General features: G+C 37.2%; 2 protein-coding genes across 2 annotated transcripts; both read left to right on the top strand.

Annotated features, from left to right (window-relative positions):
* Window positions 1–433: 433 nt before the first annotated feature.
* Window positions 434–1780, top strand: LOC100914812 (olfactory receptor 5-like; the record flags this gene model as incomplete). The annotated part of the gene is made up of 2 exons (XM_031961695.1): window positions 434–487; window positions 839–1780. Coding segments are annotated over 2 exons (996 nt in total), but the record flags the coding sequence as incomplete, so codon positions are not given.
* Window positions 1781–8913: 7133 nt separating this feature from the next.
* LOC116422674 (olfactory receptor 5-like) lies at window positions 8914–14758 on the top strand. Its single transcript, XM_031961693.1, has 2 exons — window positions 8914–8922; window positions 13796–14758. The coding sequence occupies exons 1-2, from the start codon at window positions 8914–8916 to the stop codon at window positions 14756–14758; spliced, it is 972 nt and encodes a 323-aa protein (XP_031817553.1).
* The last annotated feature ends 1612 nt before the right edge of the window (window positions 14759–16370 follow it).

Raw genomic sequence — 16370 nt, 5'->3', positions numbered from 1 at the left:
GATTTACAGGACTTGAATTTAAATCCTTGGCTCCAGTACTTCAAAATTACAAAAATCTAGCCAAATCTAAGCTTTAAATTCCCTCCAGTAAAATAGAAACATTCATATTTACACTCCCATCCTGTAAGGATCTTGTCCATAAAATTTTCCTAATTTAATAGGGCTAGAAAAATGGCAGCTATTGCTATTTCGGTAGCATTCAAAATGCATGTTATTTTTCCTACTCAGCAATCTCCAATGGGTCCCTTTTATTGCCTGCTTCTAATATAACCTCCTCTAAATATGTAAAGCTCTTTCCCACCTGGCCAATAACTACCTATCTTTCTAGACCCCTTCCTTCTTATTCCATCCCATGCACTCTAGGGTTCAGCTGCATTTTTGTACTTTCCATTCATTTCACACAATGACCCATGTCCCAAGTCTCTGCCTTTGAATTGGTCTGCTGTGTTTGGGATATACTAACTTCATCTCCAGTTCTTTAAATCTTGCTTTTTTCAAGACTCAACTCAAACACTATTTTTTTCAAAGGGCATCCCCCATCCCACCCACCCCCACCTTTCCCTTTATATGTATTTTGAAGGTTCCTGTTTATGGACCAAGGGATCTCCCCCTTTAGAATGTAATCACCTGGAGAGCAAGGACCTATTTTTACTTTTTCTTTGTATTCCCAGACCTTAGTATAGTTCTTGATGCAAAGGATGCACTTAATAAAGGCTTGCTGTTAGCTTGATAAGTCCCATTCCAATCTTCCTCCAAATTAGCCATGTAGCATTCTGACGATATGTAATGTCATGAAGACTTTGCTCTTTGTTTCTAGCCTGGAAGACACTGGGGGGAGACCAATGTGACCCGGGTCCAGGAGTTCATCCTGCTGGGCTTGTCCACAAGGCCAGGTCTACGAGGAGTCCTCTTTGCAGTGTTCCTCACCCTCTACCTGCTGACTCTCTTGGAGAACACCATCATTATCTTGCTCATCTGGAGCCACACAGAACTCCACAAGCCCATGTACTTCTTCCTGGGGAACCTGAGCTGCTTGGAGATGTGCTATGTCTCAGTCACGGTGCCCACCCTGCTGCTTGGCCTGTGGTCAGGGCCTTGCCACGTCCCATTCACATCCTGTATGACTCAACTCTTCTTCTTCATCACCCTTATCTGTGCCGAGTGCACTCTCCTGGCCTCCATGGCCTATGACCGCTACGTGGCCATCTGTCGTCCTCTCCACTACTCAATACTCATGAGACCCCAGATCTGTCTCATTTTGGCCATAGCCTCCTGGATGGGCAGTCTCAGTGTCTCTGTGATCAAAACATTCTTTATTGCTGGACTTTCCTATTGTGGCCCCAATGTCCTTAACCACTTCTTTTGTGATGTTTCCCCTCTGCTTAATCTCTCTTGTACCCATGTAGCACTAACTGAGCTGGTCGACTTCATTTCAGCCATTGTCATTTTCTATGGCTCCCTGATGGTTGCCCTGGTCTCCTATGTGGCCATTGGGGCAGCTGTGGCACGAATGCCCTCAGCTGCTGCCCGGCTCAAGGCCTTCTCTACCTGTGCTTCTCACCTCATTGTGGTGGGCATTTTCTACTCAGCTGCCATCTTCATCTATGCCCGGCCCAAGCGTATGGAAAACATGGACCTCAGCAAATTGTTGTCTGTCATCTACACTGTGCTCACACCCATGTGCAACCCAATCATCTACTGCCTGAGGAACAAGGAGGTCCAAGGGGCTCTTCACAAGACCCTTTACAAAATTAGGATCAGTCAGAGTTCTGCCAGCTAGAGATGCAGCTAACTACTGTGTACCCTAAGCATATTTCAGTAACCATCCCCTCCTTCTTGACTTTCCCATTCTGTTCATACAGTCAGCCAGGCTCAGGATAACACTAGCATGCTGGATACCTCTATCTCTCTTGCTTCCCACATCCAGCCATTGGTTAAGCCTTCTCAGTTCCTTGATCCTAAAAATGAGATATGATCTCACTGTAGCAAAAAGAACTCTAGTTGTGAGGTCAAAAAAATGTATCTTCTAATCCTGATTCTGCCACATCATATTTGGGTAAGTTATTTTTTTTGAGGGCTTCATTATCTCTCATTTATAAAATTAGGAGGTAAAACTAGAAGATCTTTCAGCTTTATATTTGTGATCCTATGAGTTCTTCAATACATAAATTCTCTCTCCCTGCACAAAATAAAATTATTACATGCTCTCTTTCTTTCACATTCTTGTCCGGTTGTCTTTTTGTTTTTATATGTTCAGTTCCAGGATTGTCAAACATAAATAGAAATAGATCCCTACAGAACACATAGTATCTTAGAAAAACATAAATTATTATATCCTTAGAGGCTTACTTGAATAAAATAGAGAAAGAGAAGATCAATGAATTGGGCTTGCAATTTAAAAAGCTAGAAAAAGATGAAATTAAAAACTCCCAATAAATTACTAAACTTGAAATTCTAAAATTAAAAGGAGAAATTAATAATATTGAAAGCAAAAAAACTATTGAACTAATAAATAAAACTAAGAGTTGGTTTTATGAAAAAAACAATAAGATTGATAAACCTTTAATAAATCTGATTAGAAAAAGGAGAGAGGAAAATCAAATTAGTAGTCTTAAAAATGAAAAGGGAGAACTTTCCACCAATGAAGAGGAAATTAAAAAAATAATAAGGGGTTACTTTGCCCAACTTTATGACAATAAATTTGATAACCTAAGAAAATGGATGACCACCTCCAAAAATATAGAGTTCCCAGATTAACAGAGGAGGAAGTAAATTTCTTGAATAGTCCCATTTCAGAAAAAGAACTAGAACAAGCTATTAATCAACTCCCTAAAAAAAAAATCCCCAAGACCAGATGGATTTACATGTGAATTCTACCAAACATTCAAAGAATAATTAGCCCCAATGCTTTATAAACTATTTGAAAAAATAGGGAATGAAGGAGTCCTACCAAATTCCTTTTATGACACAGACATGGTACTGATACTAAAACCAGGTAGATTGAAAACAGAGAAAGAAAATTATAAACCAATCTCCCTAATGAATATTGATGATAAAATCTTAAATAAGATATTAGCAAAAAGACTACAGAAAATCATTCCCAGGATAATACACCACAATCAAATAGGATTTATACCGGGAATGCAGGGCTGGTTCAATATTAGAAAAACTATCCATATATTTGGCCATATTAATAACCAAATTAACAAAAACCATATGATCATCTCAATAGATGCAGAAAAAGCATTTGATAAAATCCAATATCCATTCCTATTAAAAACACTTGAGAGTATAAGAATAAATGGACTTTTCCTTAAAATAATCATTAGCATCTATTTTAAACTATCAATAAGCATCATATGTAATGGGGACAAACTGCAACCATTCCCAATAAGATCAGGAGTGAAACAAGGATGCCCACTATCACCGTTACTATTTAATATTGTATTAGAAATGCTAGCTTTGGCAATAAGAGTTGAGAAAGAGATTAAAGGAATAAGAATAGGCAATGAGGAAACAAAATTATCACTCTTTGCTGATGATATGATGACATACTTAGAGAACCCCAGAGACTCTACTAAAAAGTTATTAGAAACAATCCACACCTTAACCAAAGTTGCAGGATACAAAATAAACCCGCATAAGTCATCAGCATTCTTATATGTCACTAACAAAATCCAACAATTATAGTTACAAAGAGAAATTCCATTTAAAGTAACTACTGATTATATAAAATATTTAGGAATCTATCTGCCAAGGGAAAATCAGAAACTTTATGAGAAAAACTACAAAACACTTTTCATGCAAATTAAGTCTGATCTAACCAACTGGAAAAATATTGAATGCTCTTGGATTGGGCAAGCAAATATAATAAAGATGACAATACTACCTAAACTAATCTATTTATCTAGCGCTATACCAATCAGACTCCCAAAAACTATTTTAATGACCTAGAAAAAATAATAACAAAGTTCATATAGAAAAATAAAAGGTCAAGAATTTCAAGGGAATTAATAAAAAAAATCAAATGAAGGTGGCCTAGCTGTGCCAGATCTAAAAGTATATTATAAAGCAGTGGTTACCAAAACCATCTGGTATTGGCTAAGAAATAGACTAGTTGATCAATGGAATAGGTTAGGTTCAAAGGACAAAACAGCCAATAACTTTAATAATCTAGTATTTGACAAATCCAAAGATCCCAGTTTTGGGGATAAGAACGCATTATTTGACAAAAATTGCTGGGAAAATTGGAAATTAGTATGGCAGAAATTAGGCATTGACCCACACTTAACACCATACACCAAGATAAGGTCAAAATGGGTTCATGAGCCAGACATAAAAAATGAGATTATAAATAAATTGGAAGAGCATAGGATAGTTTACCTCTCAGACCAGTGGAAGAGGAAGGAATTTATGACCAAAGAAGAACTAGAGAGCACTATTGACTACAAAATAGAAAATTTTGATTATATCAAATTGAAAATTTTTTTGTACAAACAAAACTAATGGAGACAAGATTAGAAGGGAAACAATAAACTGGGAAAACATTTTTACAGTCAAAGGGTCTGATAAAGGCCTCATTTCCAAAATATATAGAGAATTGACTCTAATTTATAAGAAATCAAGCCATCCTCCAATTGATAAATGGTCCAATGATATGAACAGACAATTCTCAGATGAAGAAATTGAAACTCTTTCTAGCCATATGAAAATATGCTCCAAATCATTATTAATCAGAGAAATGCAAATTAAGACAACTCTGAGATACCACTACACACCTGTCAGATTGGCTAGAATGACAGGGAAAGAGATTGCAGAATGTTAGAGGGGATGTGGGAAAACAGCGACACTGATACATTGTTGGTGGAATTGTGAATACATCCAGCCATTCTGGAGAGCAGAAATTTGTGACTAAAGATGAACTAGAGACCATTATTGATCACAAAATAGAAAATTTTGATTACATCAAATTAAAAAGCTTCTGTACAAACAAAATTAATGTAAACAAGATTAGAAGGGAAGCAACAAACTGGGAAAACATCTTCACAGTTAAAGGTTCTGATAAAGGCCTCATTTCCAAAATATATAGAGAACTGACTCTAATTTATAAGAAACCAAGCCATTCTCTAATTGACAAATGGTCAAAACAGACAATTTTCAGATGATGAAATTAAAATTATTACCACTCATATGAAAGAGTGTTCCTAATCATTATTAATCAGAGAAATGCAAATTAAGACAACTCTGAGATACCACTACATACCTGTCAGATTGGCTAAGATGACAGGAAAAAATAATAATTGTTGGAGGGGATCCGGTAAAACTGGGACACTGATACATTGTTGGTGGAGTTGTGAACAAATCCATCCATTCTGGAGAGCAATCTGGAATTATGCCCAAAAATTTATCAAACTGTGCATACCCTTTGATCCAGCAGTGATACTACTGGACTTATACCCCAAGGAGATACTAAAGAAGGGAAAGGGATCTGTATGTGCCAAAATGTTTGTGGCAGCCCTGTTTGTAGTGGCTAGAAACTGGAAAATGAATGGATTCCCATCAATTGGAGAATGGTGAAGTAAACTGTGGTATATGAATGTTATGGAATATTATTGTTCTGTAAGAAATGACCAGCAAGATGAATACAGAGAGGATTGGCGAGACTTACATGAACTGATGCTAAGTGAAAGGAATAGAACCAGGAGATCATTATATACCTCAACAACGATACTGTATGAGGATGTATTCTGATGGAAGTGGATTCCTTCGACAAAGAGATCTAACTCAGTTTCAATAGATCAAGGATGGACAGAAGCAGCTACACCCAAAAAAAGAACATCTCGCCCTCAAATCCTTGTCTACTATTATCTTAACACCAACCATTCAGTAAGCACAAACAGTGAGAAGAGCCATTTATCCAGAGCATATGCTAATAGGGTCATTGTCTCACATCGAATCAATAATTAGCCTTAAGTGCTCAGATGTCTGATTCAAGCACACTTTTTTCAGAGTTTCAGCCCTTTACATATCTCAACCAATTTCTTCATATTTTAGATTAGTCTCTTGGCTATATTAAGAAAATCCTAGTGAACATTCTATATTTCAACCAGATCATCATCATCAATCATCATCATCATCATCATCTATATTTTTACATCATAATAGGGTCTACAAAGTCCCCTTCACTCGACAATGATTGGTTTCAAATCCTAGTTTTGTCCTTTGCTAAGTGTTTGGAAATGTTTTAGTTTCTCAAGGTCTTATTTTTCTCATCTACAAAATGTGTATCTAACCCCTAAAGTTCCTTGTATCACTAAATGTATGAGTCTATGAGTCCACATTCCCATTTCATATTGGGGAGCAGGAGGCAAAAAGTTCAGTTGTGAATAAGTGACATTCAGAGCAAATGAAAAAGAGTCAAGGTGCAAGCACAGACTCTAAGTCCCATGTTCTTTATAAATAAAAAGTTTACCTTCAAACAGCATAGTGAAATGGGAAAGGAGTTGGAATTAGGGGTTGAGTCTCAGCTTCTTACATGATTAGCTATGTGTCTGATCTTAAGGAATAATCAATAACTTTTAACAAGCATTCATTAAATAACTATGATGTGCCAGTCACTGTGCTAGGTTTGGGGGTAGGGGAGGTATAAGATTGTAAAGATATATAATGGCATAGATACTAGCAGGGACTGAGGGAATTAAGAGGATTAGGATAGCAAGAATGAAGAATTAACAACAACAACAAACAACAACAATGAATCTCTCATCTTCCTGCTTCATAAAGCTTGAAAAATCCATTCTCTTTCTAGGAAAAAAAATTTCCACATATTCCCTTCTCCAATCATGTAGTACATTTCCCATTCTACACAAAATTTTCTAAAATTATTGACAGTGAATTGGAAATTAAATTTGTCTATTGATTATGACAAATACGTGCTTTTCCAATTAAATCATGGGTCTCAAGTACTAAGTTTTCTCTTTTCAAATCTCAGAATAAGCAATGGAAAAAAAAAAAGGTTTTGGTAACCACAAGTTTGCCAATTCCCAAGGGTTTCACAGTAGCTCTGAGGTTGGCAAATTTAAAGTTCCTTGTTCATCACCTCTTGGATATGGAAACTGTGACATTTCAGCATTTTGTCAGAGTGAAGAAAGCAATCAGTTCCTTCAAGCCAGCAGACCTAGGTTGAAGCTCCAGTGCAATTTCCTAGTTCTGTGACATTGGGAATGAGACTTAACACAGGTGGACTTCAGTTTTCTTGCCTGTAAATTAGGAACCTGAACTAGATGATCTTTGAAGTCCTTCCCTGCTCTAAATCCTTTGAGCTTGTTTGCCAATCATGTTTCCTCTAACTTTATTTCTTTGAGACTTATTTTCCTTGGAAAAAGGACAAAACTTGATCATTGCTTAGAGCCCTTCCAGCTCTAACATCCTAGAGTCTGTGATCTTTTCAGACCATTAGAAATGTCAGATATTTTTAATGAATGAGTATGCAAGGGAAGGCTGGCACTGACTTCCCCATTTAACAAGGAAACTAAAGATGATGGCTCTGATTTTCACTTGGATTTTGTGACCTGAGAACTCATTGTGCCTCTCCTGCTTTTCAATTCTTAAGATTCTACAACCTGGTTGTCCATCCAGTACTACAGCTCTTTAGCTGATTTCCCTTAAGGATAAGATACTGAGAAGTGATCCAGAAGAGACAAAGGAGACTTAGGCTTAATTCATATTTACTACACCAAGGTAAATCAGCCAAATTGGGAAGCATATGGACTTGGATCTGAGTGACCCGATATCAAGTTTAATACATTTTACTAATTGTAGAACATGGGAAATGTAGACTCAACAAAATTTATCAACTTCCTGGACTAGCGTGGGGAGGGAGAGAGTATATTAAAAAAAACCTGAAGGAGCAAACCTGGGAGAAGGGTAATGCTGCAAACTATATAAAAAAACTCAGAGCACAGGTAAGTTTGGGGAGGATGGTGATAATGGGATGACGTTGCCTTTTAATTGCTGATGAAAACACAACAGGGGCAGTTAGTTTTAGCAGACAACTGCAAAATCCCAATTAAAGTATTACAAAGAATTTTTTGAGATGGTGGATGGTCATAGTTCTATATCTTTATAAGTATAAAGAATGGCCATGTTTGAAAGCATTTTAACTCATATAAACTGACAATCCATCTGTGTCTTGTAATTGCCTTTACTGAGATTAAGTTACTTGTCTGTCGTTGATGTGACTCAGATTACTTGAATCCAGGTTTTTACAATTTCCAGATCAGCCCTCTATTCTTTAGCAAAATCAGGCAATTGGGACTGGATGGAGAGATTTAAGAGTCACCTGAAAAACATTATATAAGCCCAGACTTGGAAGAAAATACAATAATCCTCTATTTTAAAAAAAATTAGAAAGCCCAACTACAAAATAGTCAAAATGTGGTTATCCCATATTTGATTTAAGAACTTCGGGGATGGAGAGTCATCACTAAGTGATCAGGGAGAGCTATGTTGCTCAAAGAGAAACTCCAGAAACAGATGGATAGAGATTTTAGAATGAGAAACTTTCTTATACCCCCATTTAAGAAGCAGAATGAGGAAAAGAAATCTAAGAAAATGATAGAGAAGGAACAATTCAAGAGGTAGATAAATGACCAGGAGATATCAGTGTTATGAAAGACACAGGAAAATATGGTATCCAGGAGGAGGTTTGTGGAAAAAGCTCACTAATGATTTTGGAAGGAATGGGAAGAATTCTCTGAGGAGATCAAGGAGATGTCAAGTCGTGATGACTTTAATGTGTCCTTTTGTTCTTTCAGTGAGAGAATAGAGGCAACCTAAGGAGAATAAAATCTATAAGACTCCCAGAAAGACCTGGGGTAACTGGACTTTGCAAAGCTGATCCCAGAACACTCAATGGAGGAGGTAAGTCTCATAAAGGAGCTGTGAAGGAAGAGGTTTCTGAACCAGCCTGGCAAGGACATAGTTTCTTGCTTCTCATGAACAATAGGACAGGATGAAGAAAGGGCTGAAGCAGGAGAGGGAAATGCATAAGAAGGACTAAATAATATCATAAAGAATACTTTGCCCTTTTATTGTGGTAGATGGGAGTTACAAAATACTGTTCTCAGCAACTCTCGGTGTGAGGTCACATGAGAATTATTTTAGTGAGAAAACAAGCTTAGAAGGAGCAGAAATTGCACTATTGACATTTGGTAGATTGAGAGAAGTCTTAACACAGGAGTAATAACTTCTGTAGACTTTTTCACATGTATGTATATATGTGTATATGTGTGTATATATAAATACATATAGGTGTGTATATGTGTGTGTATAAATGTTTATATAAAAGGAGCTTAGAAACCCTTAATAACCCTGTAATGAAAATCTCCCAACAGGAAAGATCACTTGAATTATAATGATATTTCCCTGTCTCTGAATTTCCCTTTGTCATTCTATTCCATCTGTCCACTTCCTATCCACTGTCCCCAGGACCTAGCATCATTGTATTTCAACAAACACATGATATTGAATATGATATTGGGACTGGCTTTCTTGGAATCCTCATTCCCCTAATCATTCTTTGACTAATTAGCCTGAATAAATATTTTTGGCTGTAAAGGGATATGAGATCAGTCCAAAAGTACAAGGTACTGGCTCTTAAGGCCAGTCTAGGAGCAGAGTTTGGATAAGTCTCTTGTAAAGGGGATTTTTGCCCCTCCCAGTAGCAATATTTGAGATATCTATTTTCCCCTTGGTTTAAATTTGAAACTTTACTTGCTTAATAAAATACACATGCACACATATATGTACACACAAATATATAAGCCAGCAATAACAACTATCAGGGTCTTAAGACTGATTAGATTGGCTCGAATTGGTTTAACGAAGACTAGTTCATACTACCCTCTGACTGGGGGACTCCAGTCAGTATAAAAAGCAGGAATTCAGTGATTTGAGGACTTACCTCAGAATCAAGATCACCTAGGTTCATGTTCCACCTCTGACACTTACCATGTGTGTCATTCTGGCTGTCCATTTAACTTTACCCCTCAGGACAGTTTTCTAAGTTTACAAGTTGTAGAGAAAGTATTACTTTCATTGTCAGAGATATATGGGTGTTTCCTGTACCAGTGAAATCACAGGTTCAATCTTTATCTCCAGATAATTTCCTTAGAAGTTCTTAAGTATTTATAAGAAATAAAATATAGTCTCCTCTCCTGGTCTTCTTCCTGATTGATCCTTCTCAGTCTTATTCACTGATTTTTTTTTCTTTCTGCCTCCTATATTTGTATTTATCCCAATGTTCTCATTTTTAACTCCATTCTTCTATCACAGCAGATATAAACTTATCAAGCCATGAACTGCTTGACTTTATTGTTGCTGTTGCTTTCACACCCTCACAGTCTTGCACCATGACTGGCACATAGTTAATGCTTAATAAATACTTTCTCAATTGCTCATATATCATAAGATCATAGAACCAGAACTGAAAAGGATTTTGAGGCCATTTAGTCCAACTCACTTTACAGATGGGAAAACTGAGATCCACACAGAGGTAGTAACTTCCCAAGGTCACATGGACAAGTAGTAGAATTAGGATTAGTACCTAGGACCCCAGATTTGAAATCTATTACTTTTTCCAGTGAACTATGATATTTACCAAATTAATTAGAATTTCCCCTTTCTTCTTCACCACTTCTACAGGAAAGGACAGAACAGAAAAAAAGTCTTCTTAACATTACCACGAGGAAGAAATATTTGAAAATAATAATACCTTTTACACTGTAAGGTATATAATGCATTTTATTCATAGGATATCTCATTTAAATCACATGAGATTCAATAAACCATGAGGCAGATAGTATATTCTCTTTTTACAGATGAGGAAACTGAAGTAAAATGACAAGTGAAGTGTCACAGCTAGCTAGGAAATATCTGAGGCTGGATTTCAACTCTGGTCTTTCTAACTCCAAACTCAGATTCTGTGTACTATACCACTGGCGTGCCTCTAATGGCGTAGGCAAGTTCCTGAGTGATCTGTTAGAAAGAAGTGAAACTTGAACACAGGTATTCCAGACCCCCAGACCAATTTTCTGTCTATTACATCTTTTAACAAATTTTAAATCGTATTTTATTTTTAATAATAATAGTTTCATTTTTTTAGTTTTCGATAGTTTTAGTTTTCAAAATACATGCAAAGATAGTTTTCAATATCCACTCTTGCAAAACCTTGGGTTTTAAATCTTTCTCCTTCCCTCTCCATTTCCTCTCTCCCCTAGACAGCAAGTGCAGTTCATCTAAATATATTTCGACATTATCATTAGTTCCCTTCAGTTATGGAAAACAGAGCTAATATCATAACATTGCAAGAAAAATCAGATTAAAAAGAAAAATCTTGAAAGAGAAAAAAGCAAGCAAACAATGACAACAACAACAAAGGTGAAAATATTATGAACCACATTTGATTTCCATAGTCCTCCCTCTGAGTGTGAATAACTCTTTCTATCACAAGTCTATTGCAACTGCCTTGAAATCACCTCTCAATAGTATTTTAATTTCCAAATACATGTAAATGTTTTCAACATAAACTTTTGTGAGACATTTTGTTCCAAATTTTTCTCCCTGTCTCCATTATCTCCCTCCTCCCCTAGATAGCACATAATTTGATATTGGTTAAATATGTGTAATGCTTTTAATTCTTTTAAATTCCATATCTTTCATGCAGTGCAAAAAAAATCTCACCAAAAGGGGAAAAAACATGAGAAAGAAAACAAATAAATAAAAAGTGAAAACAATTATTCTGTTCATATTCAGTCTCTATAGTTCTCTCTCTCTGGATGAAAATAATATTTTCCATCCCAATTCCATTAGAATTTCTTTGATTCCCTGCCTTATTGAGATGAGTCACATTCATCACAGTATGTCATCACATAATCTTGTGCAGTATTCTCTTAGTTCTGCTCACTTCACTCAGCATCAGTTTATGTAGATAGTTGCAAGCTTTTCTGAAATCAGCCTGCTCATCAATTTTTTTATTGAACAATAATATTCCACTACATTTCTATACCATAACTCATGCAGCCGTATCCCAACTAATGGGTATCCATTCAATTTCCAATTGAACCTCTAATGACTTCTAATAATGGAGAACCTTCTCCTTGGGCAGATTATTATATTTTTAAGTATTGGAGGACAATTTTCCCATATATGCAGCTGGAGTTTCCCTCTCTATAAACTCTGTGTATGGATGTTATGATATTAGCTTCGTTTTCCATAACTGAAGGGAACTAATGACAATAATCTTGGGTAGCTGACATTAATGTAATGTTTTAGATCTTGCAAAATACTTAGCAAATATTACCTAATTTTATCTTCAGAACAACTATGGAAGGTAGATGTTTTGATATTCGATAGATGAAGAAAGATCATTTCAATGAACTTGCTCAGGTTCACAGGACTAGTATGTTTCTGAGGTAGTATTTGAACTCAAGTCTTCCTAATGTCAGGTTACTGCCAGGTTCTTTGTCCCTTAGCTGTCTGAGCCTGTTCCATATGACAGTTCTTCAGATATTTGAAGAGAGCTACCATGTTCTGCACCCAACAACTTACCTACTCAAGTGCCTTCTTTTCTAGGTTAATTATCACCAGCATTTTTTTTAATTAATAGCCATCTGAGGCCACAAGGGGAGAAGCCAATGATGATGCATGTCTTCACCACAAAGACCCATTCTAATGGGTCTGCTCCCATTCTTATAAGGTTCCTATATGCTCATTCAGTCTGTTCATTCTTTCCTCTAATATTTCTATTTGTATTGCCATGCAAATGGCAAAAAATCATTGTCTTCCAATGGCAATAACTATAGTAAAAATAACATATTAAGTTTATTGTTACAGAAAAAGCAGTAATTTATAGCATATAAAATATTAATGTTACACATAATATACTAATATATAAAATAATAAAAGGACATTGAACTTAGATTTACAGGACTTAAATTTAAATACTGGGTTCTAGTACTTCAAAATTACAAAAATCTAGCCAAATTTAAGCTTTAACTTCCCTCCAGTCAAATAGAAACAATCATATTTACACTCCCACCTGTACACTACACACCCACCTTGTCAACAAAATTTTCCTAATCTAATAGGGCTAGAAAAATGGTAGCTATTACTATTTCGGTAGCATTCAAAATGCATGTTATTTTTCCTACTCAGCAATCTCCAATGGGTCCCTTTTATTGCCTGCTTCTAATATAACCTCCTCTAAATATGTAAAGCTCTTCCCCAGCTGGCCAATAACTAATCTATCTTTCTAGACCCCTTCCTTCTTATTCCATCCCATGCACTCTAGGGTTCAGCTGCATTTTTGTACTTTCTATTCATTTCTCACAATGATCCATGTCCCAAGTCTCTGCCTTTGAATTGGTCTGTTGTGTTTGGGATATACTAACTTCATCTCCAGTTCTTTAAACCCTGCTTTTTTCAAAACTCAACTCAAACACTATTTTTTGCAAAGGGCATCCCCCATCCCACCCACCCCCACCTTTCCCTTTATATGTATTTTGAAGGTTCCTGGTTATGGACCAAGGGATCTCCCCCTTTAGAATGTAATCTCCTGGAGAGCAAGGACATATTTTTACTTTTTCTTTGTATTCCCAGACCTTGGTATAGTTCTTGATGCAAAGGATGCACTTAATGAAGGCTTGATTAAGTCCCATTCTAATCTTCCTCCAAATTAGCCATGCAGCATTGTGACAATATGTAATGTCATGAAGACTTTGCTCTTTGTCTCTAGCTTGGAAGACACTGGGGGGAGGCCAACGTGACCCGGGTCCAGGAGTTCATCCTGCTGGGCTTGTCCACAAGGCCAGGTCTACGGGGAGTCCTCTTTGCAGTGTTCCTCACCCTCTACCTGCTGACTCTCTTGGAGAACACCATCATTATCTTGCTCATCTGGAGCCACACAGAACTCCACAAGCCCATGTACTTCTTCCTGGGGAACCTGAGCTGCTTGGAGATGTGCTATGTCTCAGTCACGGTGCCCACCCTGCTGCTCGGGCTGTGGTCAGGGCCTTGCCACGTCCCATTCACATCCTGTATGACTCAGCTCTTCTTCTTCGTCTCCCTTATCTGTGTTGAGTGCACTCTCCTGGCCTCCATGGCCTATGACCGCTACGTGGCCATCTGTCATCCTCTCCATTATCCAATACTTATGAGGCCCCAGGTCTGCCTCACGTTGGCCGTGGCCTCCTGGATGGGCAGCCTTACTGTCTCTGTGATCAAAACATCCTTTATTGCTGGACTTTCCTATTGTGGCCCCAATATCCTTAACCACTTCTTTTGTGATGTTTCCCCTCTGCTTAATCTCTCTTGTACCCACGTAGAACTAACTGAGCTGGTCGACTTCATTTCAGCCATTGTCATTTTCTATGGTTCCCTGATGGTTGCCCTGGTCTCCTATGTGGCCATTGGGGCAGCTGTGACACGAATGCCCTCAGCTGCTGCCCAGCTCAAGGCCTTTTCTACCTGTGCTTCTCATCTCATTGTGGTGGGCATCTTCTACTCAGCTGCCATCTTCATCTATGCCCGGCCCAAGCGCATGGAAAACATGGACCTCAGCAAATTGTTGTCTGTCATCTACACTGTGCTCACACCCATGTGCAACCCAATCATCTATTGCCTGAGGAACAAGGAAGTCCAAGGGGCTCTTCACAAGACCCTTTACAAAATTAGGAGCAGTCAGAGTTCTGCCAGCTAGAGGTACAGCTAACCACTGTGTGCCCTAAGCATATTTCAGTAGCCATCCCCTCCTTCCTGACTTTCCCATTCTGTTCATACAGTCATCCAGGCTCAGGACAACACTAGCATGCTGGATACCTCTATCTCTCTTGCTTCCCACACCCAGCCATTGGCTAAGCCTTCTCAGTTCCTTGATCCTAAAAATGAGATATGATTTCACTGTAGCAAAAAGAACTCTAGTTGTGAGGTCAAAAAAATATATCTTCTAGTCCTGGTTCTGCCACATCATGTTTGGGTAAGTTAATTTTTTTGAGGGCTTCATTCTCCCTTATTTACAAAATAAGGAGGTAAAACTAGAAGATCTTTCAGCTTTATAGCTATGATCCTATGAGTTCTTCAAAACATAAATTCTCTCTCCCTGCACAAAATAAAATTATTACATGCTCTCTTTCTTTCATATTCTTGTCCAGTTTTCTTTCTGTTTTTATATGTTCAGTTCCAGGATTGTCAAATTTAAATAGAAATAGATCCCTTCAGAACATATAGTGTCTTAGAAAAACACAAATTAACATCACTTATGTTTTATTTTATTTTATTTTTTTAATGTTTCCCAATTACTTCTGCCTGTAGCCAGGAATTTTGTGGCTACTTGTGTCTATTGTAGGCTGCAAATCAGGACCCATTTGCCATATTCTTACTATGGTCTCAGCATCCTCAACACTGAGGATACTAAATAGGACTAAACTGTGTCTGACCATCTATTCTAAAAGATACAACTCTGTGTGTGTGTCAATGTCTCTGTCTCTCTCTGTCCCCACTCTCCCTCTTTTTCTCTCTCTCTGTCCTCACTCTCCCTCTTTTTCTTTTTTTTTATTTCTCCCTTCCTTCTATCTGACTTATTTTTATGAAGACTCTTAGTCTTTGTAGCTACCTAGTACATGGATAACCAATGTGGGAATTTGCTTTGACTAATATTTGATACAAGGGACTTCTTTCCATTTATTTTTATTTTTCCATTGAAGAAATGAAAGGGAAAGAAACCAAATACTTGTTAATTGAAAAGAAACAAAATTTAATAAAAAGATAAACTGTGTGATGAAAACATCTTGAAGTTATGTTTTTATGCATGCAACTTTTAAGAGAATAGAGGATATTGAGTGAGTGGTTTTAAGACACAATAACAGCTGAAATTTTTATGTTTGAAGGATTTGGCAGAAGGGGCTTTCCACGTCTTGTCAGAACAACTTTTGAAAATAATTACTGCAGGCATTATCATCCCCATCTTAGGGATTCCTTTTTGAATTATTATTTTGCTATATGAAAGCTTGGGAGAAAGTTCTTCTAATGGTGGAGTATATGTGTGTGTGTGTGTGTGTGGGTGCCTCAAGCTTTGATTCAGCTTTCCACTCTGACCAGAAACTGTAAACCAAGAACTCTATGCTTCTACAAGTGTCCACAGTCAGCAATGCCCATTCTGGGACCATTGCTCCTAATCAGTTAAGGTTTGCAAAGACCAAGCTTTAGAGCTTGATGGTGAAAATAACTCTTTGAAAATTAGAATTGGGCAAAAAATAAAGAAAAGAAAATTAGAATTGGGCAAAAGGAATCTAGTGAAACTATGAGAGACCAAG

This window comes from Sarcophilus harrisii, chromosome 3 (assembly GCF_902635505.1).
Source record: "Sarcophilus harrisii chromosome 3, mSarHar1.11, whole genome shotgun sequence".
Classification (NCBI taxonomy): Eukaryota; Metazoa; Chordata; class Mammalia; order Dasyuromorphia; family Dasyuridae; genus Sarcophilus; species Sarcophilus harrisii.
This window is presented reverse-complemented; position numbering and strand designations above follow the sequence as displayed.